The sequence below is a fragment of the Conger conger genome, chromosome 14 (genome assembly GCF_963514075.1).
Source record: "Conger conger chromosome 14, fConCon1.1, whole genome shotgun sequence".
NCBI lineage: Eukaryota > Metazoa > Chordata > Actinopteri > Anguilliformes > Congridae > Conger > Conger conger.
The window spans coordinates 19,419,468-19,440,679 of record NC_083773.1 but is presented as its reverse complement, the minus strand read 5'-3'; the positions used below and the strand labels follow the sequence as shown (position 1 = coordinate 19,440,679).

The 21,212-nt window shown below is 43.4% G+C and overlaps 1 protein-coding gene across 1 annotated transcript in view; it reads right to left on the bottom strand.

The window, feature by feature from the left end:
- Nucleotides 1-1,197: 1,197 nt before the first annotated feature.
- cntn2 (contactin 2) overlaps nt 1,198-21,212 on the bottom strand; it is a 41,686-nt gene continuing 21,671 nt past the window's right edge. Inside the window, exons 6-24 of the mRNA XM_061219544.1 lie at nt 20,257-20,352; nt 19,487-19,699; nt 18,253-18,355; nt 17,140-17,321; nt 16,119-16,255; nt 14,871-15,000; nt 13,750-13,900; nt 12,609-12,736; nt 11,935-12,110; nt 11,135-11,255; nt 10,645-10,803; nt 9,651-9,800; nt 8,613-8,683; nt 7,913-8,147; nt 6,891-7,006; nt 5,633-5,819; nt 4,831-4,943; nt 3,059-3,227; nt 1,198-1,376 (exon numbers count right to left, since the gene is read on the bottom strand). Coding sequence (XP_061075528.1) covers nt 1,270-1,376; nt 3,059-3,227; nt 4,831-4,943; nt 5,633-5,819; nt 6,891-7,006; nt 7,913-8,147; nt 8,613-8,683; nt 9,651-9,800; nt 10,645-10,803; nt 11,135-11,255; nt 11,935-12,110; nt 12,609-12,736; nt 13,750-13,900; nt 14,871-15,000; nt 16,119-16,255; nt 17,140-17,321; nt 18,253-18,355; nt 19,487-19,699; nt 20,257-20,352 — 2,744 coding nt within the window. The 3' untranslated portion in view covers nt 1,198-1,269. The remainder of the gene's footprint in view (nt 1,377-3,058; nt 3,228-4,830; nt 4,944-5,632; nt 5,820-6,890; nt 7,007-7,912; nt 8,148-8,612; nt 8,684-9,650; nt 9,801-10,644; nt 10,804-11,134; nt 11,256-11,934; nt 12,111-12,608; nt 12,737-13,749; nt 13,901-14,870; nt 15,001-16,118; nt 16,256-17,139; nt 17,322-18,252; nt 18,356-19,486; nt 19,700-20,256; nt 20,353-21,212) is intronic.

Genomic DNA, 21,212 nt, shown 5'->3' with positions numbered 1-21,212 from the left:
GACATCGTACAGTATATGACAGATAATGCATGCAGCTGTGGCCCCATCCACGAGCCACCATTTTGTGACATGGCTCCAGCCCATGGGTTTGTCTTTCTATCGTCATAATAAATAAATGAGACAATAATGTAATAAAATGTTGAAAGTTCAACCTCTTGTTTCCTGCCACAATACAATGATCCTTTCAAATGTTCAAATGCAGTAACAGAGCTCATAGCAATAACTTAAATAGATGATAACAAAATACATTAATTAAATGTACAACTTAAGTTGACATGACTTAAACCTCTTACGGCCTTACTTCCAAGTAACTTCAATGCACCCAAAAGCTGCCAGCTACATTTAGAGGTTTTGATGTTGCTGCTAGCGGATAAATCAAAGTTTTTACAATATATTTTCCAGGCTCAAAGAAAACCTGGGTTTGTGTACCCTCTTCATTTGCCGAGGTAATAATAATAATAATAATAATAATAATACTACTAATAATAATACAAATAATAATAATAATCATCATCATCATCATCATCATCATCATCATCATCATCATTATCATTGTTGATATCCTGACTTGGAAACCCAGTTATTGAGGCTGAAATGAAAATACATTCTCAACATAAAATTCATATGTAAACAAATAGATGGCAAAACTTTTTCAGTTATGGTTTCAAGCCAAAGTGTAAAGGCTCTTGTGATGGATGAAATGGCGCACAAGGTTGAATTATTATGCTGTTTTCCACCTGCCTAATGGAGTTGACAACTAGCACTTTCACAATGAATTAATCAGAGGGGGCAGATTTAATATTTAAAAGTGGCGTTTATGTACTTATATTCTACACGTACATAGGTTTCGTTTTGGTTGGGAGCCGAAATGTTGTTGGCCTGAGGCTGTACCAGGAGAACCGGGGGAACAGATGGAGATAATGAGTGGCAGAACCACCAATATGAAGAATACTGGTCTCATACAGTAATAATGCTCCCATAAGGCATGTTTCAATGAGGAATATGTCTACTCACAATCATATAGTCTGTGTACAGTCAGAACAGTTTCACCATACATTTCTCCTGTCTTACAAAATGTTCTTTTTCATATAAAAAGAATAAAATGACATAGTCAGCTGTCCTTTTTAATCACCCGTTTAACCTAATTTGCCCCCCCCCCCCCCCCCACTAACAACCGCCACATTAAAAATTCCCAAAGTGAAATAAGTGAATCGAATCCAATCAATAGGCGTACAGCTTGAGGCAGAGTCACCTTTGCGTTGGTGGAAATTAGAGTTCCAGTAAACCAATGAGAGTGAGCAACACTGCAGCGTTAAGGAGAACAGACTTATGGGAGAAGAGAATCTTGGCTGAATTCTGAACCATCATTCCAGTTCCTACAGGAAAGACAAAATTATAATTAGGGAAGGAACACATATTCAATGGACATACAGCATATATTGAACCTACAATGCAAATACTCTGGTTGTCCCCAATAGGAAATATCATATTAATAGGACAAACTTTAATTTTGTAATTATTATTAGATTTAGACTAGCAATATAATATAAACTTACTGACCACTTTATTCTGTATTCATCAGACTGCTGCTGTAGCCTATCCACTTAGAGGTTTGATGTGTTGTGTGTTTAGAGATGCTCTTCTGCATAATACTGTTGAAATGTGTTTTTGCACCATTCTCTGCAAACTCTAGAGACTGTTGTGCATGAAAATCCCAGGAGATCAGCTGAGATACTCAAACCACCCTATCTGGCACCAACAATCATTCCACAGTCAAAGTCACTTAGATCACATTATCTGAAAAACAGCTGAACCTCTTGACCATGTCTGCATGCTTTAATGCATTTAGTTGCAACCACATAATTGATTAATGTTAAGTATTTACATTAACAAGCTGGTGTGAAGATCTACCTAATAAAGTGCTCACCGAGTGTATGTTGTACAGCATCATACAATTAATCCACAAGGATATGGATCCACGTTGTCTTATGAGAATTATTGTATTATCAATTCTTTTTTTTTTTATCAGAACAAAAATATGTGTATTAGGTTAGAATACTCCATGGTATGTGCTTGCTGTTTTCCACTATTCAGATTACACAGCTCCCATGTCATTAATTCTGCCATTGAAGACCCCAGGTAATGTTTACACTCTTACAGCTTGTATAAATGTAGCATTGCCAACCTAATGAAAAGCACCTCCTCCCAAGGTTGGAGAGCATAACGTTTTGTATAAACAAGCTGTCATCTAAAATGACCGAATACTACAGAGAGTGACCTCGATTTGTTTTTAATCAAGGCCACATTTTCATCCACTGTTTGCAGGGAGGGAAAAAGCAGTCAAATCAGCTCGTGGACCTGCTATCGCACATAAGAAGGGGAACTCTGGGTAATTGCTCCTTGTAAAAACCACAAGTCGCACAGCCCCGGTGCATTAATTACTCTAAAGTCCAATTAAGGCAAAGCATTCATCTCCCCCTCAGCTGTATCCCTGCAGTGCAGAACTAATTAGTCAGATTAAACCCCAAATTTACCATTTAATTACCCTTTCACTTGTGCTGACCGCTAATCCGTTCAGCTCTTGCTCCGTTTTAAAAAGCACATAGGGTGTCTGTAAAGCTTCGTTTGATTCTGACACACAGTAATAGAATCTGCCTTATGGGGACCGTTTACTGTAACGTGTTCCTGCTCAATCTGTCCATTTTAGCACAGACCCCTGGTGGTTTTTGCAGTGCTGCTCTAATTCAATTTCAACAAGTATTCTTATTTCAACTTAAATTCTTACTTAATTTTTGCTTAATTGCCAATGGGGTAAAATTTCACTTGTCAAGCAAACAAGTACAAAGGTAACAGAGTAAAAATGAGAATGTAAGTCAATAAGTCTCATTACAGGACCAAGACACTTTTTTGTAGTGTTTTTTTTTTTTGCAATAAGAAAACATCAAATTATGAAACGGGTTACACTGTAATACCGTTAATAAAGACAGATCTCAGGACTGGCCCTGATCATAGTCAAAATTCCAAAATGAAAAGAAAATTCCCGACCTCGGCCCCTCACCTGAATCCCGGGAAACGATAGTCTCGTGAGCCGCCCCGTCTCCCCCTTCCCCCCAGGAGCGGATCTCCAGCACGACATAGCCGTTGTCCTTGGGCAAAGGCAGGCTGATGGAGGTCTGGTCCTTCGGCAGAAGCTTCAGAGCAGACTGGCCCTCATGTTTGTACAACACCTTTCACAGAACAAAATGGAGGCCGGTCATAAAGAAACACAAGATGGTAGGAGAGCAAGAAAGAGAAATGAGAAAGACTGTTTTACTAAGAGTCATTGTCTCTGTGAAAAGCTAAGTGTGGCTCAGCTTGATTCCCTGGTAGGACACTAATATTGTATGTACCCTTGTACACTCAAAAAAAACATTTACTTCATGGACAGTGTTGCACACATATATGGGACTTCAACTGATCACAGTACCAAGCACTTAATAAGTTGAGGTCACATACGTATATTTAATACGAATGCAACCACTGTCCGTAATTTTTTTTTAAGTAAATCTAATAATCCAGTGTACTTGACCTGAATTGCTTCAGTAAATAAATTAATTCAGTATGTGTGGTGTTAATTGAAAACTATGTAAGAACAAAACAAATAAAACACAGCAAATAAGTACATCGTGTTCATTCAGCTTTGTGTAGCCTAGCCAACCCAGCAGTCAAAGCTTGTTTGCTTGTATAGTGTACAAGTTTTGTTTTCCATTTCATATTGGAATTCTTAAAAAAAAATTTTTTTTAAACATGCGTCGATAACTGTAACCCTCTCTCCACCTCAGAAATAAGATTAGATAAAAAAAAAAAGAAACATTCCCATGTTCGACCATATTCTGAGTTACGCCATGTACAAAACCACCATCAATGTGTCCCAAGAGATATCATCACTGTGATATTTCTGAGAGTGTATATCTTAACACCACAAAACAATCAACAGTACTAGACACCGTAAAACACAGCTATGTACATTTTCACACATGGGATTTGGCTCACATTGATGCTTTTATTGGTTAAACCACAGCAGCAGCAGCAAGACTGGGCAGCTTCATTTATTTTATCAGAGCGTATTCTCAAAGGCAAAGACAGGTGATGCTTATTATCAGGAGGTTCGCTGGATTATAGGTGTCAGAATGCAGTCCCCGGAGGGCCGTGATATCTGCTTCCTTTTTTTACACGTGTATCAGCAACAGTGATTTAATTCAAGCCGCTGATTGGCTGAAAAATCCACACACCATGTTCTCCAGGCCCTGATTGGCTCCGTGGCACCTGCAGTCACGATGGACCAGCAGGATATGTTTTTTAATACCTCTCGTGGGTGGATCCAACAACACTGATGATATTACAAGAATATCCAGTCTTTCATCTTCAGAATACAGTATAGAAATGGGTCACTTCAATTACGAAATTAAAATGAATTTATGATACTCATATGTCCTTCCCCTTTGGATCAGATAGCTATCTGCCTTGCCCCTCTGCATATGGTATAATAAACAATGACTTTTTCATTGCCAAGTTCTGTATACACAAATATCACTGAATTATTATTATTTTTTAACCAATCATATTTCTTATTTTCATACTTTAAGAAAGACAAGGACCAATCAGATGCAAGGCATCCAGTCAAGTCCAGCATAATGTTGCGAGTACATGTGTGTTTTTGCAATAAGCCTGTCACTCACTCAGTCAGTCACTAACTCACTAACTTACTAACTCAATCAGTCAGTCACTTACTCACTCTCTCACTAACTCACTAACTCACTCACTCAGTCAGTCACTTACTCACTCTCTCACCTTGTAGCCTAAAACAGCAGACTCATTCTTCAGAGCTTTCACGCGATCCCACCTCACTGTTACCCTTGATCCATCAGTCTTCCATGACACATTCCCTGGGGGGCGGGTTGGGGCTGTGTGCAAGAGGACGACTAGAATTAGGTTGCTCACTCATTCACAAAATCACATCAGTAAAATTAACTGTCCTGATCCAGAATCAATGCATATGTGCCTAAACTACTCTGGCTTGTCTCTTCACCAATTATCCTTTTTAAATGATAAACTCTGCTAAAAGTAAGAGATACACAACTCTGAGAAATCGGAACATTTTCTGTTATGGGGAATTATTAGATCATTTTCAGGGCTCTAGAGTGACTTCCTACATAATGACAGTCCTGATCACTGCTGACAGTTGTGATAACAAATGACTGTGATATCATACGGTGTCTCTTCGGATAAAAGCATCTGCTAAATGAACGTCATGTAAAATGAAATGTAACAACGACAGAACTGGAGCATAAAACACAACATGAATAAGCAATGTCGGCAGGTTTAACGAGGAACAAGCTAGGTTACTCTGCAAGACAAAATGGAGTATTATCTGATATTCCACATACAGGGAGACTGCAGATATGACAGATGCGCTCACCAAAACTCTTTAATCTTATGCTCGACAGCGGCATTGCGAGGCCGCGATAACGTTGCCGATAACATTGGCGTCACCTGACCGTGAGGCGCGAGAAAGCGGTGGAACGGAGGGAGGGAAACCGAGCGGGCCTTCCAGGAGAGACAGAGCGTCGGAGACATAGACATAGTTTCTTACGCGGTTTCTTGGTGGTGACGGAGGTGTGGGGGGAGGCCGGGCCGGTGCCGGCGCTGTTGTACGCCAGGACGGTCACATGGTACAGCGTGCTGGGCCGGAGGCCGCTGACCCGTGCGGTCGGCTCCAGTCCCGCCGTGCGTACGCGGTCCGCCGCCGCCTGCTTGTAGGGCTGCCGCCAGTAGCGGATCTGAAACCACGCACAGCACGGGATTCTGGGGGATTCGCCATAGTGCTCGCTGATGTCATCAAGCCTTCGCTTTTAGGGGTGCACTTTGTGCCGAACACCCCCCTTCCTCTACTTTCATTTTGTGTAATCAGCGAAACTGTTATCCTTTCTCAGCATTCCCATTAAACTACACAACAATTACTCAAACAAGTATCAGTTTCTCCACTCCACGTACTCCACTTTCACATTCGTAATTATAATTGTCATAAAATATGTTTATTATAAGAGAATAAAAATAAGTAACCAATATATTTTACAGACTAAATACAATTTGGTAACCTTATCCTAATAAACAGGCTCATACTTATAGGGAGTTAATGAAACATTAAACTAATCAATATTTTCACAGGGGCAATACAGTATGTGCTTGTTCTCTGACCTGTCTGATATTCACTGCTCTGGACTTTGCCCCCCCCCCCCCAGTTATCAGCTGAATTCAGTTTCATTGACCGGTGCCAATGGTACAAAAGTTCTTGGCCGAATGACACAGGATTGAGTCGCAGGTTATGGTGCTAGCTTGCGCTATCTCCCTGGTTGAACAGAGAACATGCTGATGGAAAACATTTTAGCACATTTCACAGGGCATGCCATACCATTAATAAATTCATAAACTGGTAGATTAGACAGGCGCTGTTCCACTGAAAGAAGACACAGTGGACATTTATTGATTGCATGTACAGGTTTGTGATTGTTTTTACACTTCAGATTACATAGGAGCAGACCATAGTTTTTTTCCAAACCATTATCAAAAGAGCGATACAAATGAATAGAACATACAGCCAAAAAGCACTTCATCCCATATTCATTTGTATTGGTTAAATACTCTTTTGATAACTGTTAGGAATAGAAAATCATTCATGTTAATTCTCAGGTCTGCCAAACTCACTGCCAAACTGTCTGGAAGTGCACCCCTGGACAAGAGAAAGGTACTCAATTTGAGTAAAACTGCAGCCAACGAATAACTGAACTGCCAACAGGGGAGATTGGAGGCCAGTGGGTGTTTGGGTCCTTTTTTAAAGGAGCTTTCCTCACCTCATAGCCAAGCAGGATGCCACTGATGGTCTGGTGAGGCACAGCGTCCCACGACACCTGGATTTCAAAGGCCGTCAGGGCGGTGGCGTTGACCTTTCGAGGGGCGACGGTCGGCTCTGTGGGGTGGGAGGAAATATGGGGGGGGGGGGTGATGCAACAAAATGGAGCCTGGTTCAGCTGCTGAAACCCACTGTACAGTCATGTGTTTGCAAGTTACTGTCCTCTAGTGGGGTAGTTTAAACCTACAGGTGAGCTTTATGAGTGGTATTACTGCTATTATAACATTACATTACATTACATTACATTACATTACATTAATGCCATTTGGCAGACGCTCCAGAGCAAGGTTACAGCTGATTAGACTAAATGGTAAATGGTAAATGGTTGGCTTTTATATAGCTCCTTTATCCAAAGCGCTGTACAATTGATGTTTCTCATTCACCCATTCATACACACACTCACACACCAACGGCGATTGGCTGCCATGCAAGGCACTGACCAGCTCGTCAGGAGCATTTGGGGGTTAGGAGTCTTGCTCAGGGACACTTCGACACAGCCCGGATGGGGGATCGAACCGGCAACCCTCCAACCGCCAGACAACTGCTCTTACTGCCTGAGCCATGTCGCCCCATGACTAAGCAGGAGACAGACCTCCCCTGGGGCAATGCAGGGTTAAGGGCCTTGCTCAAGGGCCCAAATGGCTGTGCGGATCTTATTGCGGATAACACACTCAATTTACACAATTTACAGAGCTACTTCATACAGCAGACTCGCCCCTGACTGCTGCTCTCCTTACCCACAACCCACTGCTCTCTTACCCACAAGCCATTGCTCTCCTTACCCACAGGCTTCTGGTCCCCTTACCCACAAACCACTGCCCTCTTACCCACAAGCTATTGCTCTCCTTACCCACAAGCCACTGCTCCTTACCCACAAACCACAGCTCCTTTCCCAAAGGCCTCTGCCTCCCGTACCCACAACACACTGCTCCCCATACCCACAAGCCACTGCTCAGAACCCACCTTCCTCAGCAGAGTGGATCAAGGCCACCTGGCTGAAAGGCCCCTCCCCCTTCCTGTTGTAGGCCTTGATCCTGACCTCGAAGGGGCAGTATGGGGACAGGCTCTCGTTTCGGTAAACAAAGCGCGTGGACTCAACGTTCGGCACCTTCTCCACCATCCAGGTGGGCGAGTTCTGCTTGCGGAAGGCCAGGATATAGCCAAAGCCATCTCCGTTCTGGTACTCACGCACCATTGGCTGGAGAGACACAGGGAACACAGCTAGCTGTAAAACCTTTGATGACATCATATTAAGGCTCTGCATTGTGCTTGCAGGCGATGTGACACCTGACATTTTATTAGCTGACAGTCAGACATGTGTATTCATGGTGGAGATGGTTCAAACAGAGGCAGCAAATTTGATCCACCAATGGTACTGAGTTAGCTGTAGACACATGGTTGAATATACAGTATGCGTATGTAATGTTATTGTAACGAAAGCATAGTACCCCTGATTAAATAAACATACAGTACACATAAGACCATGAAGCTATATCAAGGTTTACAGTATTATACACAGACACACACACACACACACACACACACACACACACACACAGACACACACACAAACACACACAAACACACTCACACACACACACACACACACACACATACACACACTCATACACATACTCATACACACACTCATACACACACTCACAGTCCAGGTGATGATGAGCTCATTTCGATCTCCTCCTCCTCCTCCGAGTCCGTTGGGGGCCACAGAGGGGGCTGTGTGTCCACAGACACAGAGATTACTTCCACAATCATTCAATCACATGCATTCTTCCTAAATGACACTGCTGCCCCACAGGTAAATCTCATTCTACAAATGCCAACTGCTCCAGAGGTGGCCTGTAGAATGTATTCTATTTAATGAACTCAGGACTCCAGCATCTCTGAAAAGAATTCCCAGATGCAGTTTCTGGAAAATATTCCCAAATACCCTCAATGCAATGGTGCTCTCTGCATTGAGGGTAGTCTAGATCACATGGCGAATTCCTGAGACACTGACGTACCCCTGAGTAAGGTATTTCACCTGAATAACTTCAGTGTCTACTGTATCAGTACACAATATCAATATCCTGTATATACACACAGTGAGGAATTTATTAGATACATGTTTTTACTTATTGGTCTTCTGCTGTTGTAGCCTATCCATTTGTTTGAAGAGATGCTCTTCTGCATACCACTATTGTAATGGGTGGTTATTGTCACCTTCCTGCCGGCTTTGAGCAGTCTGGCCCTTCTCCTCTGACCTCTCTCATGAACAAGGTGTTTTTGCCTGCAGAATTGCTGCTGCTTTTTTGTTTTTCGCACCATTCCCTGCAAACTCTAGAGACTGTGTATGAAAATCCCAGGAGGACAGCAGTTTCTGAGATACTCAAACCACCCTGTCTGGCACCAACAATTATTCCACAGGCAAAGTCACTTAGATCATATTTGGTTTGGGAAACAGCTGGACCTCTTGACCATGTCTGCATGGTTTTATGCATTTAGTTGCTGCCATACGATTGGCTAATTAAATATTTGCATTAACAAGCTGGAGTGCATATCCAGCTATATAACTGGATATTATGTAAAATGAATTCTAAAAGTTGAGTAAGCCCCTCCAGATAAGAAATAAGAACATCTAGAGGCAAATATAATATAAATGGTCATGCTGGGGTCAGCTGTAGATTAGCGCTGCTGCTCTGACCTGCTTGGCCGGTACGGATGGTCTGAGAGGCCATGCTCGGCTCTCCACTGCCCAGGATGTTGCTAGCAATGACCTGGAACTCGTAGTCCATCCAGGGCGAGAGACCAATCACACGGGCCGACTCTGCATTCCCCTCGATGTTTGAAGGATCTGATCGGATAGAGGGGTCAAACAATGTAATTAACCCCCCCCCCCTTGTACTCGTCCCAATTCTCCTCATCATAGCTCTGTCTCAAATCCAGCAAAGAACAACTGCACAAACTTTTTATGTCTAAATTATTTTTACCCTGCCTTGGTTTAGTCAAAAAACTGTGAACATCCATCCATCCATCCATTATCTGAACCCGCTTATCCTGAACAGGGGGCTGGAGCCTATCCCAGCATACATTGGGTGAAAGGCAGGAATACACCCTGGACAGGTCGCCAGTCCATCGCAGGGCACACACACTCATACCTATGGGCAATTTAGACTCTCCAATCAGCCTAACCTGCATGTCTTTGGACTGTGGGAGGAAACCCACACAGACACGGGGAGAACATGCAAACTCCACACAGAGAGGCCCCGGCCGACGGGGATTCAAACCCAGGACCTCCTTGCTGTGAGGCGGCAGTGCTACCTACTGCACCATCCGTGCCGCCAAAACTGTGAACAATTCCATTAAATAATGGGGTTATAAAACCACCAAGCTAATCTGTGTTCATACTGTCAAAATCTGCTATCTCCATGAAGGCACAGAGACCCATTTATAATCAATAATGTATGTTGAATGTTAACCAAACAAACAACAATTTATATTATAACAACAAGCACCAGACAGGCAGAGAACCGGATTTGGCACCTGATTCTGGTAGCTGCTCAGCTATGCCTATAACATTGTAGTCTTGCGGATATATCCTATCATAGACTCGCTGCAGTATTTTCCAGTGATTATTCTCCAGTGTGGAATTACATATCCATGCCCTAACGCTGATGAGGCATTCCGACGCCGCGCACCTGTTCTCATCTCTTTCCAGGGACCTGCCAGGGGCGAGCGGCCCATAATGATGTACTTCCCGATGGGACTGTGATTGTCATAGCCCCGACTCCATCTCAGCTCCACGGCCGTCTCATTCACATCCTTTACAACTACGCCCCCTGGTGGCCCCGGAGGACCTGAGATAGAGGAAGAGTCTGTTACTAGCATGTTTATTAAACATAACACAATATAATAATGACAATAAATGGCCATTCAACCAAAAAATACACCCCATTTTCTGACCACTAAAGTGAACCTAGTGCTTAATTGACCTAAATCAACATAGTATGATAAAAAATAAAAATAGAATAACTAGAAACTTAATTAATTCATCAACCCATTATGGTTTTACCCAGAGTATATCACATGTTTTCTCAGTGGATGAATAAGTGGCAATGGACAAACTTAGTTACTATTTAGGGGGGTAAATAGATTTTATTGCCCCCCCACCCCTCTTGAAACCTTTACCTCTGACTACGAGTTTTGCAGAAGCGGAGGCGCTGTCCACCACTGTCTGCGCAGTGCAGACGTACGTCCCTGCATGCGTCAGCTGCGCAGTCACGATCAGCAGGTCCCCAATGGTCTCCTTCTGAGAGGTGGAATCAAACCGCCATACAGCAGAATGCAGGACTTTACTGGACAACCTGTCACTTACACAGCTAAGCCAGGGCTGCCCAACCCTGGAGATCTACCATCCTGCAGGTTTTCATTTCAGCCCTAATTTGGCACACCCGATTCGACCATGTAGCAGCTCAACAAGATCTCTGACTGTTGCTCTTTGTTTGGGTTGGAGTGAAAACGTACAGGGCAGCATATATTATCTTTAATAATTATTGTTTTCATGTTGCTATAGCAACCATAAACCTTTGGGTGTTGTCCCTGTACAGTAGTTAAAGCACTTGTTCAATTCAATTTCAATTTTACAGCAATTTTCACAAAGATACATGAGAGAGTAACAGAAGGGACACAAAATGAGAAATACTAGCTCTGAGCCCCCAGAACTATCGGAAACATTGTAATAGGTATGCTCCCCTGCTGAAGAAAAACGGCTCAAGCTAGGATTTGAAACAGCTGGTAGCTGGTTCACCAGTTGAGACCAGCTCCATACTCAAAATGGTTTTACCAGCTCAAGCTATGTTTTGAAACAGCTGTTAGCTGGTAATTTCAAGCTGGTCATCACTGGATGTTACACCAGGGTCTCGCTCTAGCAGCTGTAGCAAAACGACGAGGGCGGTCACACTTCTGCGGAGACAGCGATGAAAACTCACGGTCTCTGCGCGATGGTAGTGTTCGTTGGTGTCTTCAAGGTCCAGGAGAACTCCGTTCAAAGACCATGTGAAGGTCAGGTCCATTGTTGGGTCATGGGACGCATGGCACTGCAGGGTAACAGACTCACCCTGGTTGATGTCAGCATTAGAGGGTGCCAGCGTGATCTTGGTGGCATCTGGAAGGAAAGTAGAGAGAGTTTCTCCACAGGGCACTTAGCATCAAATTCAGTACAACTGTGTATGATATGTACAAGTAGAACCTTGCTGGCTAAAACCAACTGGGACTCTAAGATGGTTAAAGATGAGTTTTTGACATAGCGGCCATGGCTGTCTGTGGTTAAGCTGGTAGAGTAAGCTGGCGGCCAAACTGGTGGACTAGTTGACTACCGGCTGGTGAGCTGCTCGATGAGCAAAAAAACAACTAGAAGTGTCAAAAACAGCTTAGGCCGGTTTAAAATGGAATCTTCAACAGGGAACAATATAGTATTAGAGGCTCATTGGCTTTTTGTAATATGTACTAAAATGTTCACTTTCACAAAATGTATTTATTGAATTATATGTAGAATTTATTCTGGATCTATTGGTTAGCACTGGCTGACAAAATGAATGTGAACTTTCAATGTAATGTTAATGTCTGATTAACCTGTTTAACCATGCTAAAGGGAGAGCTGTACCTCTCACAGACAGGTGACCGGTGCTGTTGGCCTTGCCCAGGTAGTTCTCGGCGAAGCAGGTGTACTTCCCCTCGTCTGCCCTGCTGATGTTGGTAATCAGGAGGTTCCCATCTGACGTGACCGTCACCCTGTAAAACAGCAAAGCAAGGATCATTACATTACATTACATTACATGTTGTACATCACGTATAACTCACCACATCCATAGCTGGAAGTCACCATTGTGGCGCCAGGAGAGGAACAGTAAGGTGCTGTCCACCAGGTGGCAGCACTGGCCCTACAGACAGGTATGGCCACAGCTGTGATTAATTGTAATCACCATAGCTGTGGCCAATTACCTCATTATTGGGATATAGAAGAGGGCTAGGTTTTTAGTTGAGGAAGAATCAGGGTTTGGAAGCTGGATGGTGCAAACTGCTGCATGGGAGATTTTGGTTAAATTATTTTGTCACTTTTTTCACGATCTTCCTTTTGGGCTTCCAAGTTTGCCCCGTACTAAACTTTAGTTTTATTTTTTGAAAAAAAAAAGGCTTCAAGCCAACCCTTTCTTTGAGTTTTGCTGTCTGTTCACCATGTGAACAGTTGCCACCCCCAGCCCTGCATCACACAGTAGCATTTAACAGTATTTTATCCATGATTTGATCCATTCTGTTTCACTCTCACCCTGCAGAGACTCTCCAAGCTCAAGTGCTCCTCATTACATTTCAGCATTTAAACCCTGGGATATTTTACTGAAACAGTTTTTCAGTATTAAGTGCACAGGATTAAGTGCCTTGCTAAAGGGTAATATGGCAGTGCCCCAGTTGGGAGCCAAACCCACACCCTGAAAATGAGCCCAGGTTCCAAACCAATATTTTTTAAACCATTATTTTTATTTAACCCCTATTTCACCAGAGTAGTCACATTGAGATTGAAATCTCTTATGCAAGTGAGCCCTGGAGCCTGACTTAGGACTGTGGGAGGAGTACCAGGAGGAAACCCATGTGAACACAGGGAGAACATACAAACACAGGGAGGATCTGAATGACAGAAGCTCCGTCTTACAAAGCAGCAGTGCTAACCTCTGTTCCACCACACCGCCCATGGCCACTGCTGTGTTGTCACTATGGTGCAGGTGTCCACAGGGGTGTGTGAGTCTCACCTGCTGTTGTTGGTGAGCAGCTCTGTCCCGCGGCTCCAGAAGAGGGTTGGTTTTGGGGCAGCTCTGGGGCGGCACTCCATCATTACCTGGCCCCCCCGTGCTGCCGGGACCAGCCTGCGCACCGGGTTCAGCCGGAAATCTGGAGCCTGGACTGAGACCATGGAAAGGGCCCGAGCACAGGAGAGAGTGAGCGGGGTGTGACAAAACTTAGCCCAGCTAAGGTGCTTGACTGGGACCTGGATGGTTGTTGGTTCAAGCCCCAGTGTAGCCACAACAAGGACAGTGCAGCTGTTGGGCTCTTGAGCAGGGCCCTTAACCCCACATTGCTCCAGGGGGGGATTGGCCCGTGCTTAGTCAAATCAACTATAAGTCGCTTTGGGTAAAAGCATCAGCTAAATAACTGTACTACTGTACTACTAACTGTACTATAAACACCACAGAAACTGGCAGGAGGAGAAGCAGGAGAGGAGGCACACAGGTGTGAGAGGCCAAGGGAGAACAGCAAGAGAGATATTTTGCACCTTACAGTTGGAACAATCAACAAATTAATCTTAAATCTGACAAATTGATTTCAACTGTACTTGATATGATTCAGAACACTGTGCCTGAAGTTTGCTCCTGCTTTTAATCTCTGCTCTACTTTTTCAATAGTGTCACAGGACTGTCTCATTTCCCACTTGATGTTTGTAAATTTTGTCAACTGTCTTGTCTGGTAACTTTATGCTTCATGTCAGGTCCCCCTTGCAAAATAAATTTCAGAATTATTATTTAATCATTAGAATTTGGGAAGCTTAATGAGGTGGCGTTGAAAGCAGTTTGATGGACCCAGTGCTTAAATTAGACGTCTCACATCTCACACGTCTCGTCTCATTTGTATTTTCTTTAGAATTTTTACTCTAAAGCTTCTTTGTGACAGCATCTCTGTAAACACCGCTACACAAATAAAACAGATAATCCATCTCAGCTGAAAACACACATTTTAGTCCTGGTTTTTTGAGGCCACCCCCTGCCGCTCCACCCCCACCCACCCACCTTGAGGCCCAGGGTAGTCAGCTCCACTATTGCCCGCACAGTGACGCCCCATGTCTATCAGAGTGCTTAATTTGACCCTGACCTCTCACCTTGCACCCTCAGCTCTGCGTTGGAGTAGATGGTGCCGTGCTTGTTCTCGGCCACACACTGGTACATCCCAGAATCCTCCAGGGCCAGGTTGCTGATCTTCAGCAGGCCGCTGTCAATATCCACTCGATCCTGACAGAGAGAGGACGAAGTATGAATCATCAAAGCTCATAAATATCACATCCATCCAGGGCGTGCTGCATTTCAGGACACCATTCTGTATCTTCAAATGTAAACTCCATAATTTATTACATTTGTAAAAATGATGCCTTTAACATTTTTTCTCCCTGGTTTGGAAGGGGATGTGCCTTTTGTTTTGAGACAATGGTATCCGCTTTGATACCCCAACAACTGGGACCAAGGCTCTAGCCTACAATAGCCTCCTTTCCACTGTGGTCCAAAACTAATGATGAAACAGAGCAGCCTTAACTATTACACCAGGCCAGCCAGAGGATGGGCTCCCTCTATATTGACTCAGTTCCTCCCAAGATGTCTTTCCCACTGGGGAGTTTTTTGTGACCACTCTTTCAGTGTCTTTCTTCCCAATGGGGAGTGTTTTTTCCTCAATTGTTCACCTTTTGGGGATTCAGACCATTTTTTCTCCCCCCTGCAAGTTGCGACAGCAAAAAGCACAATACAAATAAAACGGAATGTAATCGCACACTGTTTATTCTAGATCTCTCAATATGAACCACATTTAAGTAATTATAGTACAGACATAGAACACTGATAAAGGTCCTTGAGATTACCATATGCAATAGTTTTCACAAATGAATCATAAGAGCATAGTTGTATGAAGAATGTGCACACAATTCCTACAACATTTCTTTAAGAGGAACATTCCACAATATCAGGGTTTACTTCGGGTTCAGTATGGTGAACTAAGCATAGCTGCCCAACCCTGTTCCTGGAGACCTACCGTTCCATACGTATGAACTCCAAACATAACAGAGCACACCTCATTCAACAGCTAGAGCATAGCTGCCCAACCCTGTCCCTGGAGACCTACCGTTCCATACGTATGAACTCCAAACACAACAGAGCACACCTCATTCAACAGCTAGAGCATAGCTGCCCAACCCTGTTCCTGGAGATCTACCATCCTGTAGGTTTGAACTCCAAACCTAACAGAGCACACCTCATTCAACAGCTAGAGCATAGCTGCCCAACCCTGTTCCTGGAGACCTACCATTCCATACGTATGAACTCCAAACACAACAGAGTACACCTGACTCTACTCAGACCCATACCTGGGAAGCGAGGGGCTGGCCGTTGCGCAGCCAGCGGATGGAGGGCCGGGGCTTCCCTGCAGCCATGCAGCTCCAGCGCAGCTGAGAGCTGATCTCCACCTCCGAGTCGCTCATCACCTGCAGCCACTCCGGCTGGGCTATGGGGACAAGGTCATACACAGGGTCATCTTACCGCTGATGCTATCCCGTTTCACAGCAAGCGTGCCACGCTTTCGGGAACAGCTTTCCATCCAGATATCACTGTTTTGACCAGAGATGGGTCGAATGTGCATTTGTTTTGGATTCAAATAGATTTCTACGCTTTACTGAGCTTGTCTGGTGTATTGGAACCTATGAAATACTCTAAAAAAACTGCAAACACCTTCTGGTCCTCTTACTTTGCTTGGATGCACCAGGCAAGATCAATAGAGCACAGAAAAGAATGTGAAACAATGACTTATTTGACAGGATTATCTGGTTCTGACATTTGATTGAACATTTTCAGTAATTTTTTAAAACAAAAAACTAAACTAGTAAATCAGCCTACCTACAGATACTCCATTAACAAAATAATCTCAAGATCTATGTTTTCCAGCCCATTCTGAAGGAAATAATAAAAGTTATCAAAGGTCATAGAAAGGTTGTCAAAGTAATTTCCTGTTTTTCAAGCATCATCACTTTCAAATTTGGTGATTGATGAGGTGTAACATAATGATTATTTTCAAGACTCAATAGTATCTCAGCAACACTGAATATTAACACTTATTTCAAATAGTTTATATATATTCAGTGAAACATCATTTTGCTGATGGTCCTGGGACATCAATTTTCTTCTATACTGTCTGAAATCCAGCCTCCACTGAACAGAAAAATTGAGTTCCAGTGAGCCTGCAGTGTAAGATAAAGTGGGTGCATTGCACAAATTCACCAAAACTACTGCGACCAGGGTTAATCCTCAGGAAAATGCATTATCACAAAACCATACTGTGTACTGCTGATGAACGTCTTGGCTTGCGATGCTTTCGGCGGCGGAATGGGATACCTTGCACATTGATCCGGCCCTGGTGGGTGTCGCGACCTTCAGAGTTTCGGGCCTCACACTCGTACGTGCCCTCGTCCTCGAACCCCAGGTCGGGCAGGTTGAGGATCAGCCCGTCGCTGCTGGTGTTTGCCTTGGAGGGTAGCACGCCATCTACTTTTCTCCAGCGGATATCTGGCACGGGACTGGCGCAGGGTGAGAGGGGTCGTGTGAGGTGAGGACGGGCGAGGGCGGGCCCATTATCGGGACAGCAGCCCAGGGCAGATGCTCCCATTACACATTTCCAGAATGGTAACTTTAGAAACGCTGATGACCTCAGTTAGCCTATCTGTGAATGCGAAGGCTTCTTTGCTATCTGTACTTCTAATGGGCATTAACTTTAATGTTCGCTGAAAAAATTTATGTGTTTACATGTCATGGATCAAAACATCCTGTAAATGATCTTCTGGGACAAACTGTAGGGTGCCTTGTAAGTATTAATGGGACATGAAATGCTTATAAAATCAAATAGACATGAGATTCTGCATTGCGCTACAGAATTTCATACTGTAGATACAGCCTACCATGCTGAAAATTCTAGCTTGGTACAAACTGTGTTTTCAACACTTCTGGCTGGTCAGCCAGCTGTATCAGTTCCTCTACCACCTTCCTCTACCATCTCACCCAGCTCTGGCCACAGACCAGTTATGACCAGCCAGAAGTGTCAAAAACACAGCTTAAACCAATCTTAAGCCAGTTTAGAAGCCCAGCTGATCTTAGCTGGAATTTTCAACAGGGTGCTTCGCGTATATGTATATCACACTGCAAAAACTAAAAAACTAAAGTCAATCTCAGTTGTATTTTAGTCTTAAATTTAGACTGAAAAAAGTTTTTTGTCAAATAAGACAAAAATATTGCAACGGGGTGAAAGTTTGATTAATTACAAGATTGATTCATTGATTCAAGAGTTGCCAATATGTTATAAAATTTCACTTATCAAGCAGACAGTGACATAAAACAAGCTAATATTTTGTACATGTGAGAAGAAAAATAAGATCTTTACAGCCTAAAACATATTAAGACAGACCTCTTTGCAGTGCAGGCAGATACTGCAGAAACACAGGGTACTAGACTCACTTTCCGTAAGCGAAGCACTCCAGCTGTGTGTTGTGCCCAGCCAGAGCGTAGGTGTCAGAGGGGAACCTCACTTTGATGTTGGGAGCAGACTTCCGTGGATTGGCTAATGGAGGGGGGGGGGGGGGGGGGGGGGGAGGAGATTATGTAGATTTATAATGAATCAAAACTGGACAACTGGTGGCAGATTTGGACCAATGGTAGACAGATTTGGACCAATGGTAGAGTGGGGTAGCTCTCGGAACTAAATGTTAACTAAATGTTTTCAATTGAAATCAATTACAATCAATTACTAATTTACCCAATTAGTATAAACCAAACCTGTACACATAACTTGAAAATCAGTTGAAAACCTGACATCTGGTAGCCTTAATCACAGTATCAGCTATAAACAGGTTATTCTTAAAGAGGCTTTGGTCAGAGATACAGAAAGTTGACACTAGTTCTGCATATAGAACCAATTCCTCTCATTTTAAAATTGAGTATGGAAGAGTTCAGACAAGCATGAGCTCTGCTCATCCGAGATGCCACCGCTGCTACTTAATGGAGGAAGACAAGGACATGCTCGACAGGCAAACTGTGGGTGCCAGATTCACAATGGCAATGAGAAATCATCGTCCCGGGTGGCTGAAACCCTCTCTCAATGAGCAGACGATGGTAGCGCCAAAGGTACTTCCTCCAATGAGGCTGCCGGCCATGGTTGGCACTGGCACATTCCGGATTCGGCACCAGACTGCGGAACTCATCCATGCACTGGAGCACTGCCATAACAGACTGAGCCAACATCTCAGGCCCATCCTCAGCCCTGTAGTGTTATTAGTTTCATTAACATTATCAGTGTCTGCTATGTGCCATCAACGTTTCAGTCAGACCGGGGTCAAATATGTAATTGTTTTGGATTCTTTTCTACATTCCATTTCCATTATTTAGCTAACACTTTTGTCCAGTTACGCTAAGCAGGGGACAATCCTGGAGCAATGTTGGGTTAAGGGCCTTGCTCATGGGATTTTATTGTAAATTAACCACTAGGCTACAGGCTTTTACACTTTACTGAGCTTGTCTGGTATATTGGATAATACTCACAAAAAGTGTAGTCCCCACCTTCTTGTACTCTTGGTTGGCTCAATTGTTCCAGGCAAGATGAATCAAGCAGAGAAAAGTATTTGAATCCAAAACAATGACGTATTTGAGCCAGGTCTTGTTTCAGTCAAGGGTGTCAGAGTAGATAATCACAAACCGTCAGGCTGCACTATGAGCTGGTTGGCAGTGCTGAAGACGCTCTTGGTGGTGGACGCCATGTGGCTTTTGGTAAAGCAGAAGTAGTTTCCCGAGTCGTTGGCCTCTGCCCTGGCCATGTACAGGTTCCCTGTCACCTGGGAGACAAACTTACGGCCCTTCTCCGACTTCACAAAGAACGGGAAGTCATTGAGGAACCAGTGGTAGGACAGAGCTGAAGGACAGAAGAAGAGAACATATACAGCAGTGGTTCACTACAAGTGGTTACAAGCCTGTTCCTGGAGATCTACCATCCCTTCAGTTTTCATTTCAACTCCATTCTACTAATTAGCAGCTCAATGAGATCTCTAGCTGTTGAATGAGGTGTCCTTTATTAGGGTTGGATTGTGAACCCACAGGACTGTAGATCTCCAGGAACAGGGTTGGGAACCACTGATATACAGACAAATCCTTGAATTGATGCTCAGCAACTTACAAATCCAATTCAAGTTTGTCCCATGTAACAGGCCATATATTCCTTTTCCTTAATTTCAAGAACCATATTTTCCTCAAATATAAGGGACATTAAATAAAAATAAAATAAAGAATATTTTAAATATTAAATATTTTAAAATTCAATGTAACAGCTTTTTTTTGTCATCATCCAAGACATTATTAGGTAAATATATTAAAATACTGTATTTAAACTTTTTGTTATTCTGTATCTCAGGAGGATATACAGAGGTACCAGAGATAACGCACAGGATTCCTTCTCCAGGTGAAAGTACATACCTGGGTAGTGTGGAGGGGGCTGGCAGATAAGAGTAACTCCTGCTCCTTCATACACCGTGTGTGGGCTCCTCTCTTCTGGGGAGAATTCCTGGAGGTCTGGATTTAAAAAAAAATTAATTTTATGGGGCAAAGGCAGGACCATCAGCTGTAGTCAAATGCAGTCACATCAGATGCACAACAATGATGGGTTACCTTGACTTTTTGGTTTTAAGTAATGTGATTCATCTCCTGAATTATCTTTTGGATTTTTTAAAGCGAAATATGCATTTTTATTTTTCATAATATCTCAGATTCAATCACTAAAAAGTAAGATCTACATACATACATACATTATCCTAACCCGCTTATCCTGAACAGGGTCGCAGGGGGCTGGAGCCTATCCCAGCATACATTGGGCGAAAGGCAGGAATACACCCTGGACAGGTCGCCAGTCCATCGCAGGGCACACACACCATTCACTCACACACTCATACCTACGGGCAATTTAGACTCTCCAATCAGCCTAACCTGCATGTCTTTGGACTGTGGAAGGAAACCGGAGTACCCGGAGGAAACCCACGCATACACAGGGAGAACAGGCAAACTCCGCACGGAGAGGCCCTGGCCGACAGGGATTCAAACCCATGACCTCCTTGCTGTGAGGCGGCAGTGCTACCCACTGCACCATCCGTGCTGCCCAAGTAAGATCTATTCAAATGTATAATAAATTATACTTGATAATCATGCAAATTAGTAAAAAAGCAAGTCATAACAATTAGTAAAAAGGACTGAGAAATGGGATTTTGTGGTGCAAAAACATTGGTTTTGTGATTATTTTGCTTTCTGCAAAAAGTCCAAATCGAAAATACTCGAGAGGCCAGTGCAATAATAAGTGTAAGTTTGTTGTGGTGCAAAACTTCATCTTCAATAAGACAAGGAGAAATAAAACGTTGCAATTGTAATAAGCCTGTCAGAAA